Source organism: Aplidium turbinatum, chromosome 2 (genome assembly GCF_918807975.1).
Source record: "Aplidium turbinatum chromosome 2, kaAplTurb1.1, whole genome shotgun sequence".
NCBI lineage: Eukaryota > Metazoa > Chordata > Ascidiacea > Aplousobranchia > Polyclinidae > Aplidium > Aplidium turbinatum.
The window spans coordinates 7,958,413-7,981,302 of NC_137473.1; the positions used below are offsets into that span (position 1 = coordinate 7,958,413).

The 22,890-nt window shown below is 37.2% G+C and overlaps 2 protein-coding genes across 2 annotated transcripts in view; both read left to right on the plus strand.

Moving 5' to 3' along the window:
* The window catches only part of LOC145788287 (cubilin-like), a 29,991-nt gene extending 10,181 nt beyond the window's left edge, over positions 1 to 19,810 (plus strand). Inside the window, exons 14-29 of the mRNA XM_082600068.1 lie at positions 289 to 467; positions 1,371 to 1,509; positions 1,684 to 1,880; positions 2,362 to 2,527; positions 3,239 to 3,417; positions 5,983 to 6,121; positions 6,551 to 6,747; positions 8,034 to 8,199; positions 9,051 to 9,229; positions 13,505 to 13,643; positions 14,126 to 14,322; positions 15,038 to 15,203; positions 15,727 to 15,905; positions 17,723 to 17,861; positions 19,422 to 19,614; positions 19,786 to 19,810. Coding sequence (XP_082456194.1) covers positions 289 to 467; positions 1,371 to 1,509; positions 1,684 to 1,880; positions 2,362 to 2,527; positions 3,239 to 3,417; positions 5,983 to 6,121; positions 6,551 to 6,747; positions 8,034 to 8,199; positions 9,051 to 9,229; positions 13,505 to 13,643; positions 14,126 to 14,322; positions 15,038 to 15,203; positions 15,727 to 15,905; positions 17,723 to 17,861; positions 19,422 to 19,614; positions 19,786 to 19,810 — 2,579 coding nt within the window. The remainder of the gene's footprint in view (positions 1 to 288; positions 468 to 1,370; positions 1,510 to 1,683; positions 1,881 to 2,361; positions 2,528 to 3,238; positions 3,418 to 5,982; positions 6,122 to 6,550; positions 6,748 to 8,033; positions 8,200 to 9,050; positions 9,230 to 13,504; positions 13,644 to 14,125; positions 14,323 to 15,037; positions 15,204 to 15,726; positions 15,906 to 17,722; positions 17,862 to 19,421; positions 19,615 to 19,785) is intronic.
* Positions 19,811 to 20,784: 974 nt separating this feature from the next.
* The window catches only part of LOC145788289 (uncharacterized), a 29,080-nt gene continuing 26,974 nt past the window's right edge, over positions 20,785 to 22,890 (plus strand). The window contains exons 1-4 of the mRNA XM_082600071.1: positions 20,785 to 20,809; positions 21,145 to 21,341; positions 21,592 to 21,757; positions 22,215 to 22,396. Of these exons, the coding sequence (XP_082456197.1) occupies positions 20,785 to 20,809; positions 21,145 to 21,341; positions 21,592 to 21,757; positions 22,215 to 22,396 (570 nt within the window). The remainder of the gene's footprint in view (positions 20,810 to 21,144; positions 21,342 to 21,591; positions 21,758 to 22,214; positions 22,397 to 22,890) is intronic.

A 22,890-nucleotide genomic window follows, 5' to 3' on the forward strand; every position in this document is an offset into this window, starting at 1 on the left:
AGTTGATGATGTGGTCTAAACCCTGTGGTATTCTGTTTGTTTGTATGAGTTTTATAGTGGAACTATATTTGATGAAAAGTTGTAGAGTTTGTTTTGTGGGCAATCCTAACCTAAAACATGGCTTATACGTTTATTAAAAAAGTTGTAGGCCTACTCTGTAAGACTCGAATACACAGTAGTGAAGAATTTCCGTCCGCCACTTTTCTCACGATGTACTTCAACTTTTGATGGGTTGTTTCTTCATAACATGATTTTGAATCATCTCCAAAACCAACCATTTATTTTTAGATTCTTGTGGGGAAGCCCTTTTCGCCATAGACAAGCAACAAACCATCACCTCCCCTGGTTACCCTGCAAAGCATTCACCCAATTTAATATGCTCATGGACCATCACGTCATCTACGAACTTCCTGGTGGAGATTACAAGTCGTTACGTCAGCAATGAAACCTGCTGTGATGACGTCAAGGTATTCTTTAAAGAATAACATAGCTGAAACTTATCAAACTACTCCAACTTTCTTGTTTACCACAAGCTGATAAAACGTCCAAATTTGTCAAGATAACCTATCTTTTAATCTTTACTCTTTGATCATTAACGTTTGACTGTGTCTGTAGATATATCCACGATAGTGACATTTTATGAATATAGTTACTTTTACCATCTAAGTTTCGTGACTGACTTTGAAAGCAATGGTGGTAGTTTAACCTTAGTAATAGAACACGTTTACCTGAACCCATTACACTCTTGTCCAATGTATTTAGTCAGTCTTAACAAAATCGTACTGACATCGGTACTAACCATGTTATTACAGACTGAAAAATCATTCCAAATAACCGCCAATTTTATCTGGACAAACATTTAACATCAGTACACTGTAAGCAAAAAATGCAGAGTATGTTTAATGTTTATACTTCGTTGTGATTTTGGAAAATTTCCTAAGTCGAAGGGTCTGACAAAGTCTAAGGTAGGCTTCTGTATATTGCTGCACAGTTACTGGTTTCTTTTTCATACTCTAAACTTTAATTTTAATTTCGTCATAAAAAAAACGTTTATTCAACTAACATCCGGGTATATGCACATTGCACAATGACGGTTTACCGACGTGGGCAACGAATCAGAGTCCTCAGCGTTTTTAGTATAAGAGAGCGTTAACAGCGGCGTCAGGGGTGCAGAGATGGAACACAATTTTCAACTTGAGACGCTTTCGGTCAGGAGCTTAAAATGGTTACCACTTAGTTTGGTGCTTAGACTCTAATGAGCTACATATTTGCACTGCACTTCACTATCTTATTGTTTAACAAGTAATAATTTTGCAACAACTGCATACTTAATGCACTTGCTGATATCATTACTTTTGTTCTTGGCTCAGGTGAACGTGCCTTCACCGAAGAGAGTTATCCAGCTCCACACAGGCGACGTGTACAAATCACCTGGAACTTCAATGACGATTGATTTTAGTGCCAGAAATAGCGTCGTACGATCAGGATTTGACTTAAGAATTCGTGCAGGTATATTTTAATACCTTTTGGTGTTTCAACATACAGGGCATAGTTAAACAACAACACATAGGTTACATTCGAATACGGTACGCTACTTTGATTTGATAATATTAATGCTTTTTTAAAGATAAAAATAAATCAACAAAATAAGCAATTGTTTTATCACAAAATACACTATTTTAGTTCACGTTTGCGGGATACAAGAGTTCAGTGCAGAAACTGGCATTGAAAAGCAAATTATCGCCCCTGGAATACCTGGAGCTTATGGAAATGACTTCATCTGCTGGTATACGATTACGTCACCAGATGACACAAGGATCCGATTCTGGGTTGACGACTTTGGAGCTGGTCGATTTCACAGCTCGTACTTCTATATGTGGGTGAGTGACTGTGGTACGCTGCACAACACCCACAGTGGACTGTTAAAACAAACCTTTTGAAACCAATAATGCTTTTGCTGAACTTCTAAACTTCTTCTGAACTTCTTCTTGGAAACTTCTAAACGTGGTATGAGACTAAATTTGCATTATATTTCAAACTGTTGACAATGTAACCTTTTCAAGGAATTCATCATTGCCAAATTGTCATACGTTTTCTGGGAGGTGGTTTCTACGTAATCTTCCAAACCACTTGCGTTTTTTACTTTTTATTCCAAATAGCCTAGAATTAGCCTGGAGACAGCAAAAAATCCCAATATCACCAATCTGTTGTTCAATATCGTCCCGCCATCTTTTTTGTTGGCACTCTAGTCAACATCACTATTTTCATTACGTTGTTCAGTAGTAGTCATATTTTATCCATTAATTTCTATTCTTGATTTTCAAGTAATTGAAATCTTTACAAAATCTTGAATCTCTTCAGTTCTACAATGGATTGCGAGAAGTGAGCAACGATAGATTCCTGATATTAGATCAATCAGCACAAGCTGGAGTGATGCAGCATTCCCAATCCAACCTCCTTGGAATCAAGTTAAGAGCATACAAGCCTTACGTGTATACTGGATTCACTATGAGATATATTGCAGTTGGTGAGTATTCAAGCTGTATAAGGTACAATTCGTGAATCTTGGGTGGTAAGGGGGTAGACCCTTGTCCCCAGAGGCTCACACGACGACGACGATAAGATGGATGGATGGTCATTTTATTTTTGTTTGGATGCGAAACGCCAAAACGTACATAAAACAAAAACGTACAGTGTGCATCCAATGAGAGAGTGCGAAAGACCGTAGCTCTGGAGGCGTAGGAGGTCGTCGAGTCTGCACTCTCTTATTCAAATAGATATACGAAAGAAAGTATTGCGTTTTTAAATACTGTATCAAATTGACACAAAAAAGAAGAAGGACGGAAGAAGAGAAAAAAAATACAAATACAGACGCAAAGAGATAATGCAATAATGTTTGCAGAAACGTTTTTCTCATACTTTACAACTAAAAGCATTCTCCATCCGTATAATTTACTTCTACTTATGTTTAAGAGGAATTTTGAACAATTTTTAAAGCTAAATGCTAGTTAAGTTAACTTGGTACGTTTATTTCTAGAAGTGATGCCGAACCTCTTGAAAAACAAATAGGCTAATGTGCCTTTTACATTCTTGTGGGAAAATCACTCAACCAAATGTCGACACGTTTTTATTAAACTTTTCATTTCCCTTTTTGTCTCACAATATATTTCAACGTTTGATGGGTTGTTTTTCCTGAAACGATTTTAAACCACTTGAAAAACAAACACTGTGTTTGTAGACTCTTGTGGGGAAACCCTTCTCGCCATAAACAAACAACAAACCATCACCTCCCCTGGTTACCCTGCAAAGCATTCACCCAATTTAATATGCTCATGGACCATCACGTCATCTACGAACTTCCTGGTGGAGGTTACAAGTCGTTACGTCAGCAACGAAACCTGTTGTGATGACGTCCACGTGAGTAGTATCAAAACATAATGACGATGATAATGACGATTTTTTTGTCGTATCCAGGTTTATGCCTGGTGGTTGAACATTTCAATGTCAAGGGGAAGGCAAGGAAGCCAATCTTCATGTCCACCTTCAGGCATGCCTTTAAGTGTCCTGCCAAAGACACAGCCGCATACTCTTGAGCGGTGTTGAACCGGTGCCCTTTCGACTGCCGCACCAAGGCTCTCGCCACGCTGCTATGCAACCATCATAATGATGATTTGCAGACGTTGGCAATCAATATCTTCAAAATCTCTTGTCATTTGACTTTTCTAAATTCTAAACCGTGAATGTTTTCACAAAACTAATTCAAACACAATCCTTGTTTTCGCTTAGTGCAAAGCAACATTTTGTCAGATGTTGCAGCTTTTCTCATTTAATCTCTTCTCGTCAGCTGCCTTATGGACTGGTAAAAGCGTTTACACTTGAGACTACGTTAGTTCGACACTTAGCTAAAGCATGCGGTTGTGTAATTCTTAAAAGTGGAAACAAAGATTGGCTCCATTGTCTTCCTATTTATTTCATTCTGCCTCTACGTGGCCTTTTTAATAAGTAACTTTGACCACAACTGACCAGCACCAAAAGTGAAACCAATGTCTCCACTACGTCACACGGCAACCGTGCCTACTCTAGCGCCGAGTTCAACGATAGAGAAAGAGCATACGTGATTGTCTAGGCCAGAGGTTCTCAACCTTTTGAGATTTAAGGACCACTTAAAAAAATTGTGTCTCAGTCACGGACCACTACTCCCCTTCCTCCTTCCCCTGTAACAAACAAATGTCACTTATTGCTTGCTAAGTCATAAACAGCAGTTGGTTTCAGAAAGAATGCTACTTTTAGAGCTAGCCTTGAGCTTGCACAATGCACATTTGAGCACAGCATATCCAAACGAGGTGTGGGCTAATACTTGAAAGACTCAATCGGAATTCATCTTCGACTTCAAGTGGGGAACTATACTTTGTTTTTATTGTAACCAGTGCAGAAAATTCACATTCACAAAGATAAGATGTTGCAAAAAGTAAAATAATTTTCAAAGCTTTCTGAGACAGCTGTGGATACTCGTGTGAAGCCTGTATCCAAAATTTCACCAAGCTCACTCTCGGATGCAACATATTCAAAGTACCGTAGTGTCACTGGTCAGTTCAATGAATTGGTTTAATTCCGATGTTGGTAATCACTAATTTTAATGAATCAATCTGTGCAAGAAACGGACTGGGAAGCCACGAAAAACTCTAAACGTTCAAATCACCAAAGTAGAAGTTAAATTGATCCTGCACCGAATGAGTATGATCAGAAATAAAATTCATCAACAGTTGCTTATTGATTTCAGCATTTTCTGGTTTCTCAGTGAATTCGTGCAATTGATCAAACATAACAAAGTTACCTCACAATAATCTTGTCTTCCAAAGAACAAGTTATTTCGTAAAAGCAGACACTTTATCACTGAGGGTAAACAAATTTGTCTGATTTCCTTGCAGCGATGAATTAAGTTTATTCAGTTGTTCAAAAATGTCAGCCAAGTCGCCTAAGCCAGAACAGCAACTCAAGAGCTATCGTTGAAATGAGCAACAGGTTGGATTTTTTTTTCTTCAAGAAACTCTGTCACAGCATCACGTAACTCAAACAGTCTGGCACTTTTCCCCTTTATAACTAACGAACTTGAGTAGGCTGTAGCCTATGCATCAGTAGCTGTTCATGATCAAGATCCTTATTCGAAAATAATGAAGCAAAGAGTCGACAATTTAGTGGATAAGGCTTGATAAACTTAACAACTTTTATGCAAAGTGTTGAAAAACGACGATTTCAGACTTTGCTCGCGGACCACCAAGCAAATATCGGCGGACCACTAGTGGTCCGCGGACCACAGGTTGAGAACCACTGGTCTAGGCTACAACAGTGTGACACATGACGAAGAAGTGAAATGCTCGAATAACCATGCGGTTGCTATTAAACGGACTGCAATGCAGGGATTTATCACAGACAAGTTTTGCATATTGCGAAAATTTGTTGAAATGTTTTGTTCGCGTGTAGCCTATATGGAGTTTGCAAAGTGTCAATATAGGCGAAGCGTTTTGTTTTGTTACATTAAAAAGTACATGTGGTCTTCGTGGCCCAGTGTGCCACTGCGTTGTTGAACTGTTCCAGTAATTAAATTTTAGTGATTACTTTTCATGCGATTAAATATCTGATGCTTGATGTGACGTATTAATAGTGACGTAGTACCGGATAAAGCTTAGCCATTGCACTTACTAATCTAAACTTGTGGCTATCAAGCCAATCCAAATAGCGATTTTTCAACGGACACCACTGTACTTTTTTCGTACAGTTTCGGAAAGCTTTTAAAAATGTTCATTATCAACATAAATGAGTTTTTTTTATTGTCTTTTGTAAGTAGTCTAACATGAAAACAATTGTACAAATGAATATATCCTATATATTGTTGTTTCATTAATAGTGTACAAAATGCAAGCTATGTACAATGTGTAAAATGTGTATCTGCAAGCAGGTATACATGCAGCATCTTTAAAACAGGTGGACGTGCCATCCCCTAAAAGAGTTACCAAATTGGAAACAGGTCAGCTCTACATATCACCAGGCACTACAATGACAATCAACTTTATTGCAACAGACAGTGTCGAAAGATCAGGATTTGACTTGGGAATTCGTGCAGGTATTGTACCCTACGTAAAAGCATGATTTCAGCTTGAGGAATAACCAGACAATTGTGGTAGCTGAAAATAAAGACTCGTGCAAGTAGCTCGCAAGCCTTTTTGGTGCAATTGCCGTGGTTTTGAAGTAATAAAGACGTACTGTACCAAGAGAAAAGAAAGGGCCCATTTTAAGCTAAGATTTTCAAGGAGGTGAGGTTTAGTACCTATCTTTTTCAGGTTTCTCCTGCCATAAACCTGTAATTGACTGATTTTAATAAATCTGGAAGACATTGGAACATGGTCTTTTTTCAAAGTAAATGACATTATGCCGCACAATGTTGTTTTAAAAGAACGCTAATTTTTGGTGTCACGTTTCCGCAGTGGTCTCTGTCAGTAATTTGCTCAAACATAAAACCATGCCAAACAAGTAAAAATAAAATCACTTTTAGTTCACGTTTGCGGGATAAAGGAGTTCAGTGCAGAGGTTGATATTGAAAAGCAAATTATTGCCCCTGGAATACCTGGAGCTTATGGAAATGACATCATCTGCTGGTACACGATTACGTCACCAGATGACACAAGGATCCGATTCTGGGTCGACGACTTTGGAGCTGGTCGATTTCATAGCTCGTACTTCTATATGTGGGTGAGTGTAAAATAAGGTGGAATTAAAGAGAAATGTTTATTTATTGGTTTATGTGTATTGCACTGGTATTACACTAAGAAAAAGCTAAGTCGTTTTTTTAAGAAACATATCAGTAGTATACACAAAAATGTCTGAAAATGTAAATTTATAGAAGCGTTTCGGTTTGTTAATTGCTGAAAGCACAAAAAAGATTCTTTAATTCGTACCAAACGTATTTTCCTATCCCTTAACCTATATGCAGAGGTTACGATCGACAAGAACCCCAAAATAAGGACAACCAAAAAATTAAATTTTTACTCGAAACGAAACAAACGTTTTTGAACATTCATTTTTATTTATATAAACCATGACATATCACATGCCATATTTTTTTGCCAAAAACAAGCTGTTCCAGCAACTCCTTGTTTGTAGAAAGTACTTCGTGCATCTCACGGCAGCTCAGGTCTAGGATTATCTTTACTTGTAGCAGGGATTTGACTGTCATTTCACTAACTCTGTTCCTTTCCTTGCTCCACTGAACCAAAACGAGAGAAAACTCGCTCCACAAACGCATTGCTGACCGGAAAGGAGAAAATGATGCTAATCAGCTTGTAGATCAACGGAAAAAGTCGTCTCCATTAAAGATGTTCATCCACTTGTCCTTAGGTTCGTCCTTGCGGAACACATCATCTGAACTCATCGAACAACTCATCTTTCATTGCCATAGGAAGATCAATTTATTTGCCAACCCCTTATCTTCTTCGTATTCAACTGTTTGATCTCTTAGCAAGGTCCAGTTGATGTGCGTTGGTTGCTTCTCAAATCGATACCACTTATGGATACAATGTATTCCAAAAAAATAGAAGTTTTGTGACTGTTAAAAATAAGACAAAATAAGGACTCAAGTAAAAAGCAAAGACATTTCTTAGAAATAAGGTCAATAAATTTGTCTAAGCTATTTCCCTTCAAAATAAGGACAAATCTTAGAAATAAGGGCGATATGGCAACCCTGAGTAAATACAATGAAGTTTAGTAAATAAAATAAAAACGCTTGCAAGTCATAATTGTTTCATCACGTGATCATTACGAACCCGATGAATGTCAGTCAGCAAAATGAATATTTTTTACATTGATTAAGCATCTATGAACATTAAAACAACGCAAAAAATACTAATTTCGTTATCTAAACAAGAGAGTATGGACCAAAACAGTTGCGTCCCACTTATAGTCCATTGACAGTGTGCATTTAAAATTAAGACTCTTTTTGTGCTATTTACAAACTATATAACAAAAATGAATCTCTTCAGTTCTACAATGGATTGCGGGAAGTGAGCAACGATAGATTCCTGGTATTAGATCAATCAGCACAAGCTGGAGTGATGCAGCATTCCCAATCCAACCTCCTTGGAATCAAGTTAAGAGCATACAAGCCTTATGTATATACTGGATTCACTATGAGATATATTGCAGTTGGTAAGCAACTTACCATTACGCATTACTAATGCCCGGGTGTTGAATTACATACAACGAGTTTTTGAAACCAACTCAACCATCAAGATAATTTAGAAAATTATTTTATATTTTTATTATATATTATATTTATACATCATTATATATTACAAATTTATTTTCTTATGGTATCAACTTATAGTTATGGTATCAATGGTATCAACTTATGGTATCAAGTTATATCAACTTATATAAATACTTTCAACTATCTGGGTTCTATGGTCACTTCGAATGGTCGATGCTGGAGCGACGTAAAATCAAGAATTGCCCAATCCAAACAAACTTTCATCAAAATGGACAAAATACTGAAATCTAATTCAATCTCTCTAAACACTAGAATAAGAATTTTACATGTGTACATTTGGTCAGTTCTGCTATATGGCTGTGAGTCCTGGACTGTATGCCCGAAGATAGAGAAAAAGATCAACAGTGCTGAAATTTGGTTCATTCGTAGAATGATGGGAATTAACTGGATGGATAAAATCACTAACGAAGAAGTGTGGAGACGCTCTGGGTGCACCCCTGGCGTCCTCATCACAACTATCAAAAAAAGGCAAATGACATTTATCAGGCATGTCTACCGCAAACGCGGAATTGAACACTCGGCAATGATGGGGCGATTTCCTGGTCAGAGGCACCGGGGACGTCCACGTTTGGAAATCTTCAAAAATCTTTCAACATGGACAAACCAAAATTTTGAAAACCTAATTAGAAGTATGGACAATCGATCGTTGTGGAGACTCACGGTAGCCGACGCCTTATTCAGGCATGGCCGATGATGATGATGATGATCAACTTATTGTTGTTTTTTTTAGATTCTTGTGGGGAAACCCTTCTCGCCATAGACAAGCAACAAACCATCACCTCTCCTGGTTACCCTGCAAAGCATTCAGCCAATTTAATATGCTCATGGACCATCACGTCATCTACGGACTTCTTGGTGGAGGTTACAAGTCGTTACGTCAGCAACGAAACCTGTTGTGATGACGTCAAGGTAGAGAGTTACTACGATTTTTTGTTTTGTTATTATGTTCTTCTTTCCGAATACATGACATAATTGTTAGGAGGTTTACTGTTTAAACCAACTGGACAGCATTTTAAAAGCAGGATTTATCTAGTTAAGATCCTTCTAATTGCCTACACTTCTGTATGCATGAACAATGAACAACACTGTTAAACAGCATCGCCCCACCCGTCATGCCATAATCAACAAGAGGTGTAAATCCCCCGTCTTCTATCATCCACGTTTCACCTCTGACATTCCAGCTATAACCATTTGGAGGAAGCCATACTGTCGAGGCGTGACCTCACAGACCTCTTTTTTCCCAATATGGCCACCATCCTGCTGTATGAAGATGACATTTGACAGGGAACAGTGAGGAAAATCGATGACGGTTGTATGATGAGAAAGAAGAAACCGCAGAACAGCTCTGGCTTTGGTACCCACCATTGATAACGAAGAAGTATTATTATAAGTGATATTGTCAATCCTTCGAAGAACCGTATAGCCTCCAGAAAGCAAACCTAACGATTATGACGATCGCCTAATTGATAAGCCACAATTGAAAAAAAAATAATTCAGAGCTCTGGAAACAATTATACCATGAACCTATAATAAAGCTTTGGTAGAGAGTGTGCTTTGTTGAACCATAGAGAAATAAAACATAGTAACTTTAGCGGGTTTAGCATACTTTATTTCACACAAAATATAACATAATTAAATAAAATAAACTCAAACGTTTTCGACACGTACGTGTGTCCTCATCAGGAATTAAATCTGCAATACATAAAATGAAAAATCGTAAGATAAATTTGACTATGCACTGTAACTGTAACGACACTCTGGACTGAAAGCACAAACTGAACAAATGATACGAGAATGATTGCGAGTAAATTATTCCATGATTGGCACTCCGGAATACAAATTGGCTAAATTTTTAGACAAAATTATAAAACCGTACATACCCAAGAACTACATGCTTAATTCAACTAATCAATTTATGGAAAAGTTAAAAGATTTTAAGTGTCCACCCAATAGTCGCATGGTGAGTTTTGATGTTGTGTCTCTGTTCACTAACGTCACAACGTGCCTCTGAAAGAAACTATTACTATAATTGTTGACCATATTTTTAGTGAAAACCAACCAAATCGACCGCCCATCGCGAAAAAATACTTTATAAAATTATTACATTTAGCCACAGAAGGCATGTTCCTGTACAACAATAGTTTGTTTCAACAGATAGATGGCGTCACCATGGGTTCCCCATTGGGCCCAACACTGGCAAACTTTTTCTTGGCACACATCGAAACCAAAATATTTGAATTTTATCGTGATTTTTATCCCAAACTGTATTTACGTTATGTTGATGATATTTTCGCCATTTTTGATGATGATGAATCGTGCTCAAAATTTTTGAACCTTTTAAATTCGCAACATAAAAATATCAAATTTGCACTTGAAAAATCCAATGATACCATCGCTTTTTTAGATGTTGAAATTGAAATTAAAGGCAATTCTTTTGACACCTGGATTTGGCGAAAACCTACCAACACTGGCTTGCTTTTAAATTATAACGCTCTATGCCCTAGGAAATGGAAATCTGGTTTAATCTTGTGTTTGTTATCTCGTGCTCGTTTGGTGTGTTCTGATGATCAGTTGTTTCAGAAAGAAATCAAGAGACTAAAAAACATGTTTTATTTAAATGGATATCCTTTTCACTTTTTCAATAAAGTCTTAAACACCTTCATGGCTGATGAACCAAAAGACACGCCTGAAGAAGTAGATTTTAGTTATTTCATTAATATACCCTACCTAGGAAAAGATTCAACAATTTTTGCGAAAAACCTAGCTAAACTTATAAAAAAGAAATTTTCATGTGACATTCATCCTGTGTATAAAACATTTAAAGTGCACCAATATTTTCAATTGAAGTCGCCTACCTCCTTTGCTCTTTCTTCAAATGTTGTGTATAAATTTAATTGTTTGCGTGACGCAAACCAGACATACATTGGTATGTCAACCAGACGTTTGTTGACAAGGGCCGGGGAGCACTTAAACCCAAACCTAACAACTAAAAGTGCAATTAAAGAGCACATCGCCTCTTGTGAAACGTGCACTAACAATGTCTCGATCGACCAATTTAAAATCATCTCTCGAGGCAGATCTGATTTTCAGACTAAGATCATGGAAGCCTTAAGAATCAAACGTAACAATCCATCTTTTAACCGGCAGTTATTCGCCTGTGGCTCATCGTTCCTTTTGTGTGTGTTCTAATTGTTTTGTCCAATGCCTGTAGTCTACACCTCACGTGATCTGTTTCCCACCGCATAATTTACTCGCAATCATTCTCGTATCATTTGTTCAGTTTGTGCTTTCAGTCCAGAGTGTTGCTACAGTTACAGTGCATAGTCAAATTTATCTTACGATTTTTCATTTTATGCAGGCCTCGAAATTCACGGCGGACACCGCGGACATGTCCGCCGTCACAGCATGTGATGTCCGCGGGAAGTACCATCTAGATCGGTCATATTTGTCCGCCGAAAAATAACACAGAAACTAATACAAATCGTCATTGCATAGCACGAACAATTGTTGCGAGAATACAATTTCCCTCGCATCTAGAAAATGTGAATACTGCATCCCTTATAATCCCTTAGCTTTCATTCAAGTCAGAAAACTTTTGATTTTTACGTTGTTTCAACGATTGATGACATTGAATCATCGTAACATTACGTGAATTCTTCGCAAAGAATCGATGGGAGTAGGCCTACGGGTACTTCTACACTAATCACGCGCAACTTAGTTCATGTCTTATGTCACAATGTCTGGCTTTGATCTCCGAGTAATATTGATAAAGAAAGGTTGGTTACAAAATTAGAAATGCGAGTGGGCTATTACAGCAAGATACAGCAACAGTTGTTAAGTTTTGGTTTTACAGTAAGAAAAAGTCCAGGGAAAATTCACTTTCGCTCACATGACACGCAAAAATAAACCTTAAAAATGCCTAGTGATTAGTGATGCTTTGCACAGCAGAAAATAGTAGCGTTAGTGTAGAAGTTTTCCGACTTGTGCCCAGAGCATTGTGACCTGGGTTTTTTTTTGCTGAGACTTTTCGGTTATTTGTCCGAAATGACTTGAAAAAATTCGGTCATTTCTTATTCATTTCGGTCATTTTTTCTGATGAAAATATTTCCTTTCAAGTAGCTGAGTGATACAACCCAAAATTTGCACTTTCTGACTAGCCACAACATTAAGTTTCGCTGAGAAACGTTGTCGTGTTTTATCTAAGAAAAGTTAAAGCAGACAAACGTTTCTTCAATGTTCATCAGCGAAACTCAACCTTGCAACACCCGGCCGCAGACATTGACTATGACTATATATTTTTTCGAACTTTTTGACCGAATTGACTAAGTTATATTTTTTTCGGACATTTTGACCGAATTGACTACATATTTTTTCGGACATTTTAACCAAATTGACTATATTTTTTTCAGACGTTTTGCTAAAAAATTGGTCAATCACCGATAAACAACAGAAACCCAGATTGTGACGCAAGAAGCCACACGACCTCGTTCGGTGGAAGTTAACCAGTTATGCTGCGTAATAAGCAGCTACACGGCGCTTTTACTCTTCAAGTGCACGTCGTTGGTCTGATGAAAGCCTTTCAGAGTGACTTCACTGAAATTTAAAGTCTTCTAAACCATATAGTTATAGTTCTCAAATGGCGAAGAAATATCATGTTAAAGTGATTAAGCATGACGATCGACGTCAAAACTGGTGTGTCCGCCGTGAGACTTAATTTGTCCGCCGAGATAGCTGCTCAGACCGGACACGTATGTCCGCCGTCAACAAAAACGAATTTCGAGGCCTGTTATGTATTGCAGATTTAATTCCTGATGAGGACACACGTACGTGTCGAAAACGTTTGAGTTTATTTTATTTAATTATGTTATATTTTGTGTGAAATAAAGTATGCTAAACCCGCTAAAGTTACTATGTTTTATTTCTCTATGAACCTTAAATACTCTGGCAAGATATCTATACCAGAAAAAGTGCCTTCGAGGCATAGGTATCAATTTTAGGTGCAGATATCTTGGCAATCTTTTCAGCGGTTATGGTACATACGCTTGAAGTGCTTTGAATTTATTTTATTCAAATGTGACTTTAAGTATTTTTATTTTTGCCTTTTCCATTACTTTATGATAATGTAATTACTTGATGATCGCAAAAGTTAATAACCATGATTTTGACATTGCTTTCTCTACTTAGGTGAACGTGCCATCCCCAAAAACAGTGATACAACTTCACACGGGGGACGTTTACACGTCACCAGGCACAACAATGACCATTGATTTCATTGCAAAAGACAGCGTCAAGAGATCAGGGTTCGATTTGGATGTCCGAGCTGGTATTTATAGCTTTATCATATAAAGCACAAAGTCTTCCGTCAACCTTTGATTGCAAAATCGAACGCGAAATTTGCAACAAGAAAATTAACGACTTATTTCGTATCTTTCTGATCAATCGAAAGGCCGAGTGGTGAGAACGTCTGCGTGACGTTCGATAGGACGTGGGTTCGGCACCGCTCCAGAGCACGCGGCTGTGTCTTGGCAAAGACACTTAATAGCATGCCGAAATACAGTAAGGGGAGCAGCTGAACCGAAAATTAATATGTCCCTTCACTGCTTCCTGTTGTCTGTTGTATCGCATCTGTGATTGCAGCGTATGATTATTATTTATTTATTTTATTATTGCATGATTATCATTGGTTAGCATCTCAATAAAAGTCCGACTTGATCACTTACCCTAAACTACAGCGAGGAATTAAAAATTTACAAAATATGGTAGTTTGTCTAGAGTTTAAAATGCAGATTTTTTTGATTTGTTTAGTTCACGTTTGCGGAATACAAGAGTTTAGTGCAGAGATTGACATTGAAAAGCAAATTATTGCCCCTGGAATACCTGGAGCTTATGGCAATAACTTCAACTGCTGGTACACGATTACGTCACCAGATGAAACAAGGATCCGATTTTGGGTCGATGACTTTGGAGCTGGTCGATTTCATAGCTCGTATTTCTATATGTGGGTGAGTTGCCCTATACAATTTTGCAAGGGAAAGTATTAGGCTACTCTTCCATCAGTCACATGGAGAGCATGCCAAGGAACTGAACAGATAGTTTCACTGAACTAGGTACAGCTGGAAGATCTTAACTAAATTTTCTGTTCTAACATTACAAACTCTTTAAACTGTTGCGAACTTGTCTTTTGATTTATCTTTTGATCATTAATAAAAAAAAAAGGCAATTAAAGCAAACAGGATGGAACTGATAAAAAAGAATCTTTAAAACAATGTTTTTACTCTGGGTAGAAAAAAAAGCAAAAAAGATTGCGATGGCAGTATCAAAATTAGTCTATGACGATGTTATCGTGTATAACCAACTTTTTTTGTCGTTTATTTTTCAATTCATGTTTCTTGATGCAAAAGATGTTTGCATTTGTTTAGATCAAGCAGCACCTTACAATAAAACGTAGCCTAATGCTATCGTTTGTTCAGTTAGTACTTTTCAATTTCAAGCTCACTGCATGCAAAAGCTCAATGCAGTTAATTTTTTACACCTTAGTTTTCTATCATCATCATCATCCGTTTGTCCCTTCTTTAGTAGATGAGACCTGACGTTAGTCTCCGCTAGCAGGGGTGGCCAGTTTTGTGGCCCTTTTGCCATGCTTCCCGGTTGCTGGGGATGATTCTATGAGGAACAAATCTTGACAAACCATTTTTTTCAATTTTTTTATTTCTTTAGTTCTACAATGGATTGCGAGAAGTGAGCAACGACAGATTCCTGATATTAGATAAATCAGCACAAGCTGGAGTGATGCAGCATTCCAAATCCAACCTCCTTGGAATCAAGTTAAGAGCATACAAGCCTTACGTGTATACTGGATTCACTATGAGATATATTGCAGTTGGTAAGAAAGTATGCGATGGGTTAATGTTTCTTCTTCAGCAATTTGTAAATATCGTTATCTCAAACCTCTATATGTCATATAGGCAGGACGCATGTATTTGAAACTGGCGCCATGAGATACAATATGCAGTGGATGCAAAGAACAATACTTGTATTTTCGTTTATAATTTAAAAGTTTTGTATTTATCTTAATTGAACTTCTACTATAATGAGCCCATGTGCTTCACAGGATTTTAGGTTTTGCAGCAACTTTCAGTTTGCAATAGAACCCACTTGAAAGCTAAGAACTCTTGCTTTTATGATTTTGAAAATCTTGGTATTATATCATATCATTTTTTTGTCATAAAAGTTTCTTGAACGAAATCACAAGCACCAGCTCAAATTTCCTAAAAGCGGCATACTTATTCGTACGCCAACACAAAAAAGATAAAAAAAAATGTGTTTTAAAACGAGCAGTTACTCAGTTACTTATGTGCCTAACATGGCCACAAAACCAAAACTTCATACTCATATTTGATTGACAGACTCGTGCGGTGGAACACTGCTCGCTATAGACGAACCACAAACTATCACTTCACCCGGTTATCCTGAAAGGCATTCGTCTGACGAAATCTGTACATGGACCATCACGTCATCTTCTAATTACGTCATGGAAGTTACGAGTCGCTACGTCAGCAACGAAACTTGTTGTGACGTCCTCCAGGTGATGTCACGCTAAGTAAAGTTGACTTAAGTTGCACTCGCCTCAAAAGCTTTCATAGATCATAAGGTTTCATATACTGTAAGCCCAGAAACCTTTCATTGGACACTCAGCTCAGAGAATATATCTAAGAAAGTCTAGATTGGTTCTTAGACTACATCTAAAGTCTAGATCTGAATTGAATTGTCTAGATCAGCTATGGCCAACCGCTGCCCTTTTGAAGGGTTAGTACGGCCACCCTATTGTTCAGTATTATTGCAGATAGGCTCATAATGTTAAATAATAATAGATGTTAAACTGTTTGGTTAAAACTGATGAGCGGCCTTCTTCCTCTTTATGTACCATGCCTTTTCCAGGCATAGGTGTTCATGCACAGCTCCTTCCAGTTATCCCGGTGTTTGACTGTGTTAAGAATTGTTGCGATTGAAACGTGAAGATGATCCTTGAGGTTATTGAGAAAAGTGAGACGCTGTTTTCCACGAACTCGTTTTCCTTTGATCTGTCTACAAAAAGCAACATGTTCTAATTGTTCTTTCCTCATAACATGGCCAAAAAAACTTTATTTTCGCTTGGTGATGTTTTTCAAGAGGTTCTGGTTTGATTGGTTTGAGTTAGTAGCCTACGTCTTCATTCGTTTTGTGGCTGATGTATGATATTCGTTGCATTTTTCGAAAGAACAACATTTCAGCGGTGTTTAAATATTTCTGTGTTTCTTTGTTTAACGTCCAGGTTTTACATCCATACAGAAAAATAGGAAAGATATACTCAGGTTAACACACGATTCCTTGTTGTAAATTTTTGTTTCGAGGAATGTATGCAGTGTTTTGGAAAGCCTGTTTCGCTTGAGAAATTCTTGTTTTAACTCTTTTTTTGCGTTCACCATCATTCGTAATGAACGATCCAAGGTATTTAAAGGAGTTGACTTGTTTAATTGGTTTGTTTGAAATCAATATATTGCAAATTAGAGAACGCTTTGTTTTCTTGGTAACGATCATTCTTTCAATCTTTTTGGTGTTTATAGTCATGCAAAAATTTTCGCTGTCTTTCAGGTGGCAGCCTGGCAGCGCTATAGGCGCATTCTGACGAGTTCAGTTCAGCAAGCCATAGCCCTAAGAAGGGCCGTAGGCATTTCTCTCTAGAGCAGCGTACTGATCTTACACGAAAGAAATCAAGGGCTATAATTGAAGGAGCATCACTCCGCAATCGACGGATTCTGATGAAACTTCCGTAAAACATCGTAATATAAAGGGCAGGCCTAAAAGGAGTGGTTAATGATTACTAATTTCAAACTCAATCAATTTGACTGTGATTTGGGTGACTGTGAATTGCAGTACGGCCCATCTTAAAAAAACAACATAAATTTGGGACCAGTGACGGATTTTGGTTGAAAATGGCCGATATAGCTTCTAGACAAATCAAACTACAAATTATAATACTGATAAATGCAAAAACTCTTTCATAGAGTTGTGTTTAAGGCTTACAGTATGACTAAGAGTAAGGATTAAAAGTTAATTTGTTAAATTTAAAATATCGCATTTGCAGTGTGCGTGCTTTACTTACTTACAGTCATGTTGGTGATTAGTAACATTTACTGACTTTTTCTTATAGAAGCTAGACTGCACTTTTTTATTGCATTGTTTCTAAAGCTGTCTTTCTCTTTGCAAAATAAAACTATTTTCCTTTTCAAATAATTTAATATTAAACAGCTACTTTATGAGTGCCGATCTTCAGTAGATTGCATCAAATTTCCGATTTTTTTTCACTGAAAATCTATAGCAGATTAGGTGACTCCCTGGGGTGAAGTTGTTTTCCAATCACAGGTTGATGTTGCTTCTCCGAAGAGAGTCACCAGACTGAACACAGGACAAGAATACACATCGCCTGGCACTGGCATGATAATCAATTTCTTTTCAACGAACAGCATCGAAAAACGTGGATTTGATTTGACATTTCGAGCAGGTGCTTAAGTAGAGACTAAAAAACTGTCAATAGCATTTGATTTTGTTAGAAGTTATGTTTTGACTGTTGCTTTTGGTTCCCCTACTTGCACATACCACATTTGGAGATTTACTTACAAGGCCGTAGCCAGACCGCAGAGCAAGGGGAGGGCCAACTTTTTGTTAGAGGGGACCGAAAAAATTTAAATGATTTTGGCATTTTAATCTCTTAAATACCGGTATCCACAAAAATTGCAATATATCAGATTAGTGCTAAGACCAACGCTGGTCTCTCATTTTATCCGCTAGTTAAATCACGGCAACCATATTACAATGACCAACATAAAACAGCAATTGTTGACTTGTTGTATAAATAGCGGTACTTGTTATGAGCGAAAACTTTAACTGGCTCGAAGAAGCCAGTGCCGAGGATTTTGATGTATATGATTACATTCCGCCTATACACCCGTTAGCTAGTCTATTGCAATTGCAGTCGCGGATGTTTGGATGCAAACCGTCTCACAAACAAGTCTAAATCGATAGATTTCGATACAGAATGTTCAAAGGCCATAAGCCCCAAGTTAGCCTGTCTTGGTTGTAACATGCTCCGTCTAGTGGGAGCGTCAACCCTTGTTAATACTGGGAATCCACACTCACAAACGGCAGTGCTAGATCCAAATGTAGCAATATCTGCTGCAAGGTTGAACACTTCACAGATCAGAAAACTAGAAACAAAATTTATTTACACTGATTGGATTGAAGAGAAAAAATAAACACTGCTTAAAAGATTACGGGTTTACATTTTGTATGCGTTGTCTTCAAAAACCACTTGCTTTACCACTGCACATTTTGCGATTTATCACTGCACAAATTGGTTATCACTGACCCTTAGAATTAGATATGGTACCGAGAATAGCGACAGCTGATATCAAATAACCTAATTTGTACCGGTTTGTAGGCCTGCTGGAAAACCATTCCCTCTTTGTTAGGTTATCATTCTTTCCCGAAACGTTTTCATTTTGCACAGTTTCTGACAATTTTTCTACCAACCTAACACGTGTTTGCCTTGGTTAAATTGAACAGGTTGAGGTTGCCAAAGGAAGGGGTAGGGAGGGTGAAATTGTTTAATCATCTTAGCTATTAACTAAACAACACAATTGTAGTTAATTGGGCCTAGGTTGGAGCTCTGCAACGGGAAAGATGGGCAAAATCATTATAATTGTAGCTGTTGCTCGAGAATGTTGGGATTTTGCCTGGGAGAGCGAAATTTTTTTCAGGGGGGGGGGTGGGCGAGGCTCCCGGCTGGATACGGGCCTATTTACTTATGACGTAACCACCATATGTTTGGCGCTTTACACTGCCAAAAACAATTAATATAATAGGCCTACTCAAAAAATTGACCAGCCTCAGATAACGGCATGAATGGAGATCGAATGAAATGAAGCCATTAACAAACTACATTCACATAAGTAATGGATGCTTTTGAGACAATACAGGGTTTTCAGAATTTATATTATTTCAAAAATCAGAAGTCAAACTTCTTGTTACAACAACAAGCGAAAACAACGACGTACATTTTCAGTTCACGTTTGCGGAATACAAGAGTTCAGTGCAGAGATTGACATTGAAAAGCAAATTATTGCCCCTGGAATACCTGGAGCTTATGGCAATAACTTCAACTGCTGGTACACGATTACGTCACCAGATGACACAAGGATCCGATTTTGGGTTGACGACTTTGGAGCTGGTCGATTTCATAGCTCGTATTTCTATATGTGGGTGAGTTTGAGTGTAAAACAAATAAATTACCCCTTTTTGTAAATTTAATCAAAACTTATCATTTTGTGTTTCCGCAAGGTAAATTTACCACTCGGAGGAAAACTGCATTTTTCATAAACTTCAGTGCGCTGAATCAAGAAAAGTTTACGGTATTTTTGTTCTTTCAGTTCTACAATGGATTGCGAGAAGTGAGCAACGACAGATTCCTGGTATTAGATAAATCAGCACAAGCTGGAGTGATGCAGCATTCCCAATCCAACCTTCTTGGAATCAAGTTAAGAGCATACAAGCCTTACGTGTATACTGGATTCACAATGAGATATATTGCAGTTCGTGAGTGAATCATCGATGTTAAATTTGTTCATCTCAATGCGTTGTTTATAGCTGGGATATAAATATAAGCAAAGAAAACTAATTTTACATTGAATAAGAAGTAGTGTTGTTATTTTTATTCTGTATGCTTCTCTGGTATTTCTTATTCAATGTAATAATAATTCTCCTTTAAGCACTTGATTAGGGCTAGATGCATAGCCGAAAACGTTTGCTACTGTGTCTTTTTTATAATGTTAATTGCTGTGTTGTTGCTCAGTTATATCTGTTTATAGTTAAAAAAAAAGTAACCTTTTTAGTTTCCATCCAAACTGTATTTACCATTTTTTACTACGAATAAATTGTAGGTTCGTGTGGAGCCACATTACGTGCCATTGAGGAAGAACAAATTATTGCATCGCCTGATTATCCAAACCAGCATGCTTCCAACGAAATCTGCACTTGGACAGTGACGTCGTCTGCCAATTACGTCATGGAAATTACGAGCCGTTATGTCAGCAACGAATCCTGCTGCGATAATGTTCAAGTAAAAATAACATTTTACAGAATTTCCAACATTACACGAGTTATTATCTATCATTAAACAATTGACATTGTTGTGACGGTCATCAGGCTAAAGGAAGATGTAATAATACCAACAGATATACAGACAAAAAAACGTGAATATAAGGCCAATGCAAATGATGGTGTGTGATCGTTTTTCCTGAGCAGACGAAGAATTCCTAGGCAAATAAACCTTGAATTATATAACGGTTATGTCATCAATGCTTTCACTTGTTCTTTTCCCCGTCCACCTGTAGTGCCGACATTAACTGCAGTTGCATGAACATAACGCGATGACAGTCACAGCTTTACAAAATTGTACCTATTTTAAATCAAATTTAATGACTACATATTATAATACCTGTTAATAGGTAGACGTGCCAACTCCTAAACGAGTAACTCGACTACAAACTGGAAAAGTCTTCAGATCACCAGGAAGAACAATAACTATTGATTTCATTTCCAAGGATAGCGTCCTGAGATCTGGATTCAATCTTCTTTTTAAAGCTGGTCCGTACCTGAATTGTTTAAACCTATTTAATCTTCAACCAAATCACTTTCATTTTTACTTTGCATTGCATATTTGCAGATGTCATTTCATAATAAGCTTCTTATAATTGGCTTTATATTATCATAAATATTTTATCCTGTAGTTCATATTTGCGGTGTGCAAGAGTATGATGCTGAGATTGACTTGGAAAAGCTCATATCGCCTCCTGCATTTCCCGGAGATTATGGTGAATACCTCTCTTGCTGGTACACTGTCACTTCTCCTGAAGACACAAGGATACGATTCTGGGTTGACGACTTTGGAACCGTTTCATTCCACAGTTCCTATTATTACCTTTGGGTAAGTTTATAGATAACCAGACGAAAATTTATTTTGAGAATTTAAATTTTGTCTGTCAAGGTTAGCATTTAGTTTCGTGCCTCTAAAAATAAGTTTGAATTCATGGCGTGTTAATCCGATTTTAGAGAAGCTTTGTAGATAAATGTTTGAACAAAAGTTTAACACGTTTGTTTGTTAAAAGAATTTAACTAGCACTAAGTGGTTTGTATATAATCCATATTAATCGCATTGATGGTGATAACACTTTCAGTTTTACGATGGATTGCGTGAAATCGCCAACGACAGATTCCTGATTCTAAACCAAGCCAGCCAAGCTGGACAAATGCAGCATTCCAAATCCAATCTGTTGGGAATCAAGTTACGAGCACGCAAGGCTTATACTTACACAGGATTCAGAATGAGATACATGGCAGTTCGTGAGTGATTGGAAGTCTTCTTTAATACAATTTTTGTCACCGATTTATGATAACTGCTAATTATTAAAAGAATTAATGTGTAAATTGCTGCATTGATTACTCTATTTCTTGATGTAGTGATGCTTGGCTAATCAAGTTGTTACCCATGCAAACACCCCAATTCGTTATTATTCTATCTACAATGCTGAATCTGCAGTTTATGATTCGGATGTTATTCAATACTTCTCAAAATTATGCAATAACAATGCAGAGCAAAAGAAAGGTATATACTGTAATTCAAATTATCAATTGATATAATTTGTCTTTGATCCTCTAATAAACTTTTAAAGGCTAAAACCAAATGATCAGAGACCATATTCTATCTGAATGAAACAATGTAACTCATGATCCACCAACTGTGCTGCACTTCATGTTTTTTAGAAATTTATGAATTTTTAGTGTTGAATTTGAATTTCAGGTTCATGTGGAAAAGACGACTTGCGAGCTATAAATCTGGAACAACGCATAACTTCTCCTGGATACCCGATGGAACATCTTTCAAATGAAATTTGTACTTGGAGCATCACGTCAGCATCGAATTACGTCATTGAAACAAGAGCTGATTTTGTCAGCAATGAGACATGTTGTGACATAGTGCAGGTGATAATGCAGCAATATTACAATTATGATGCAACAGTTGATAATATTTTCAACAACTGACAATGGGTGGAAATCAACAATAGACAATTGATGTAAATCAGTCATATATATTTTATATAAACAATGAAAACTGTTAATACTACAAAAAGTGCTCAATGCCAAGCAAAAAGCAAAGCAGAGCGAATTAAATCAAATATAGTTATTATTACTATCTAAACCCTTGACAGCTTGTTTCACCTAAAAGGAGGATCATCAGAAGGTTCTTATTCAAATAGAATCTATTTTCAACCTAATAGAACCTATTAGAACCTATTTGAATAAGGACCTTCTGATGATCCTCCTTTTAGGTGAAACAGGCTGTCAAGGGTTTAGATAGTAATAACTATATTTGATATACTTTATACACATTTTTTCTTCCAGAAAATACACCGTATAACTTCTGCCCTATGTTTGATCACGAATTGAAATTTTTGATCGGAAGTCTGCTTGCTAAA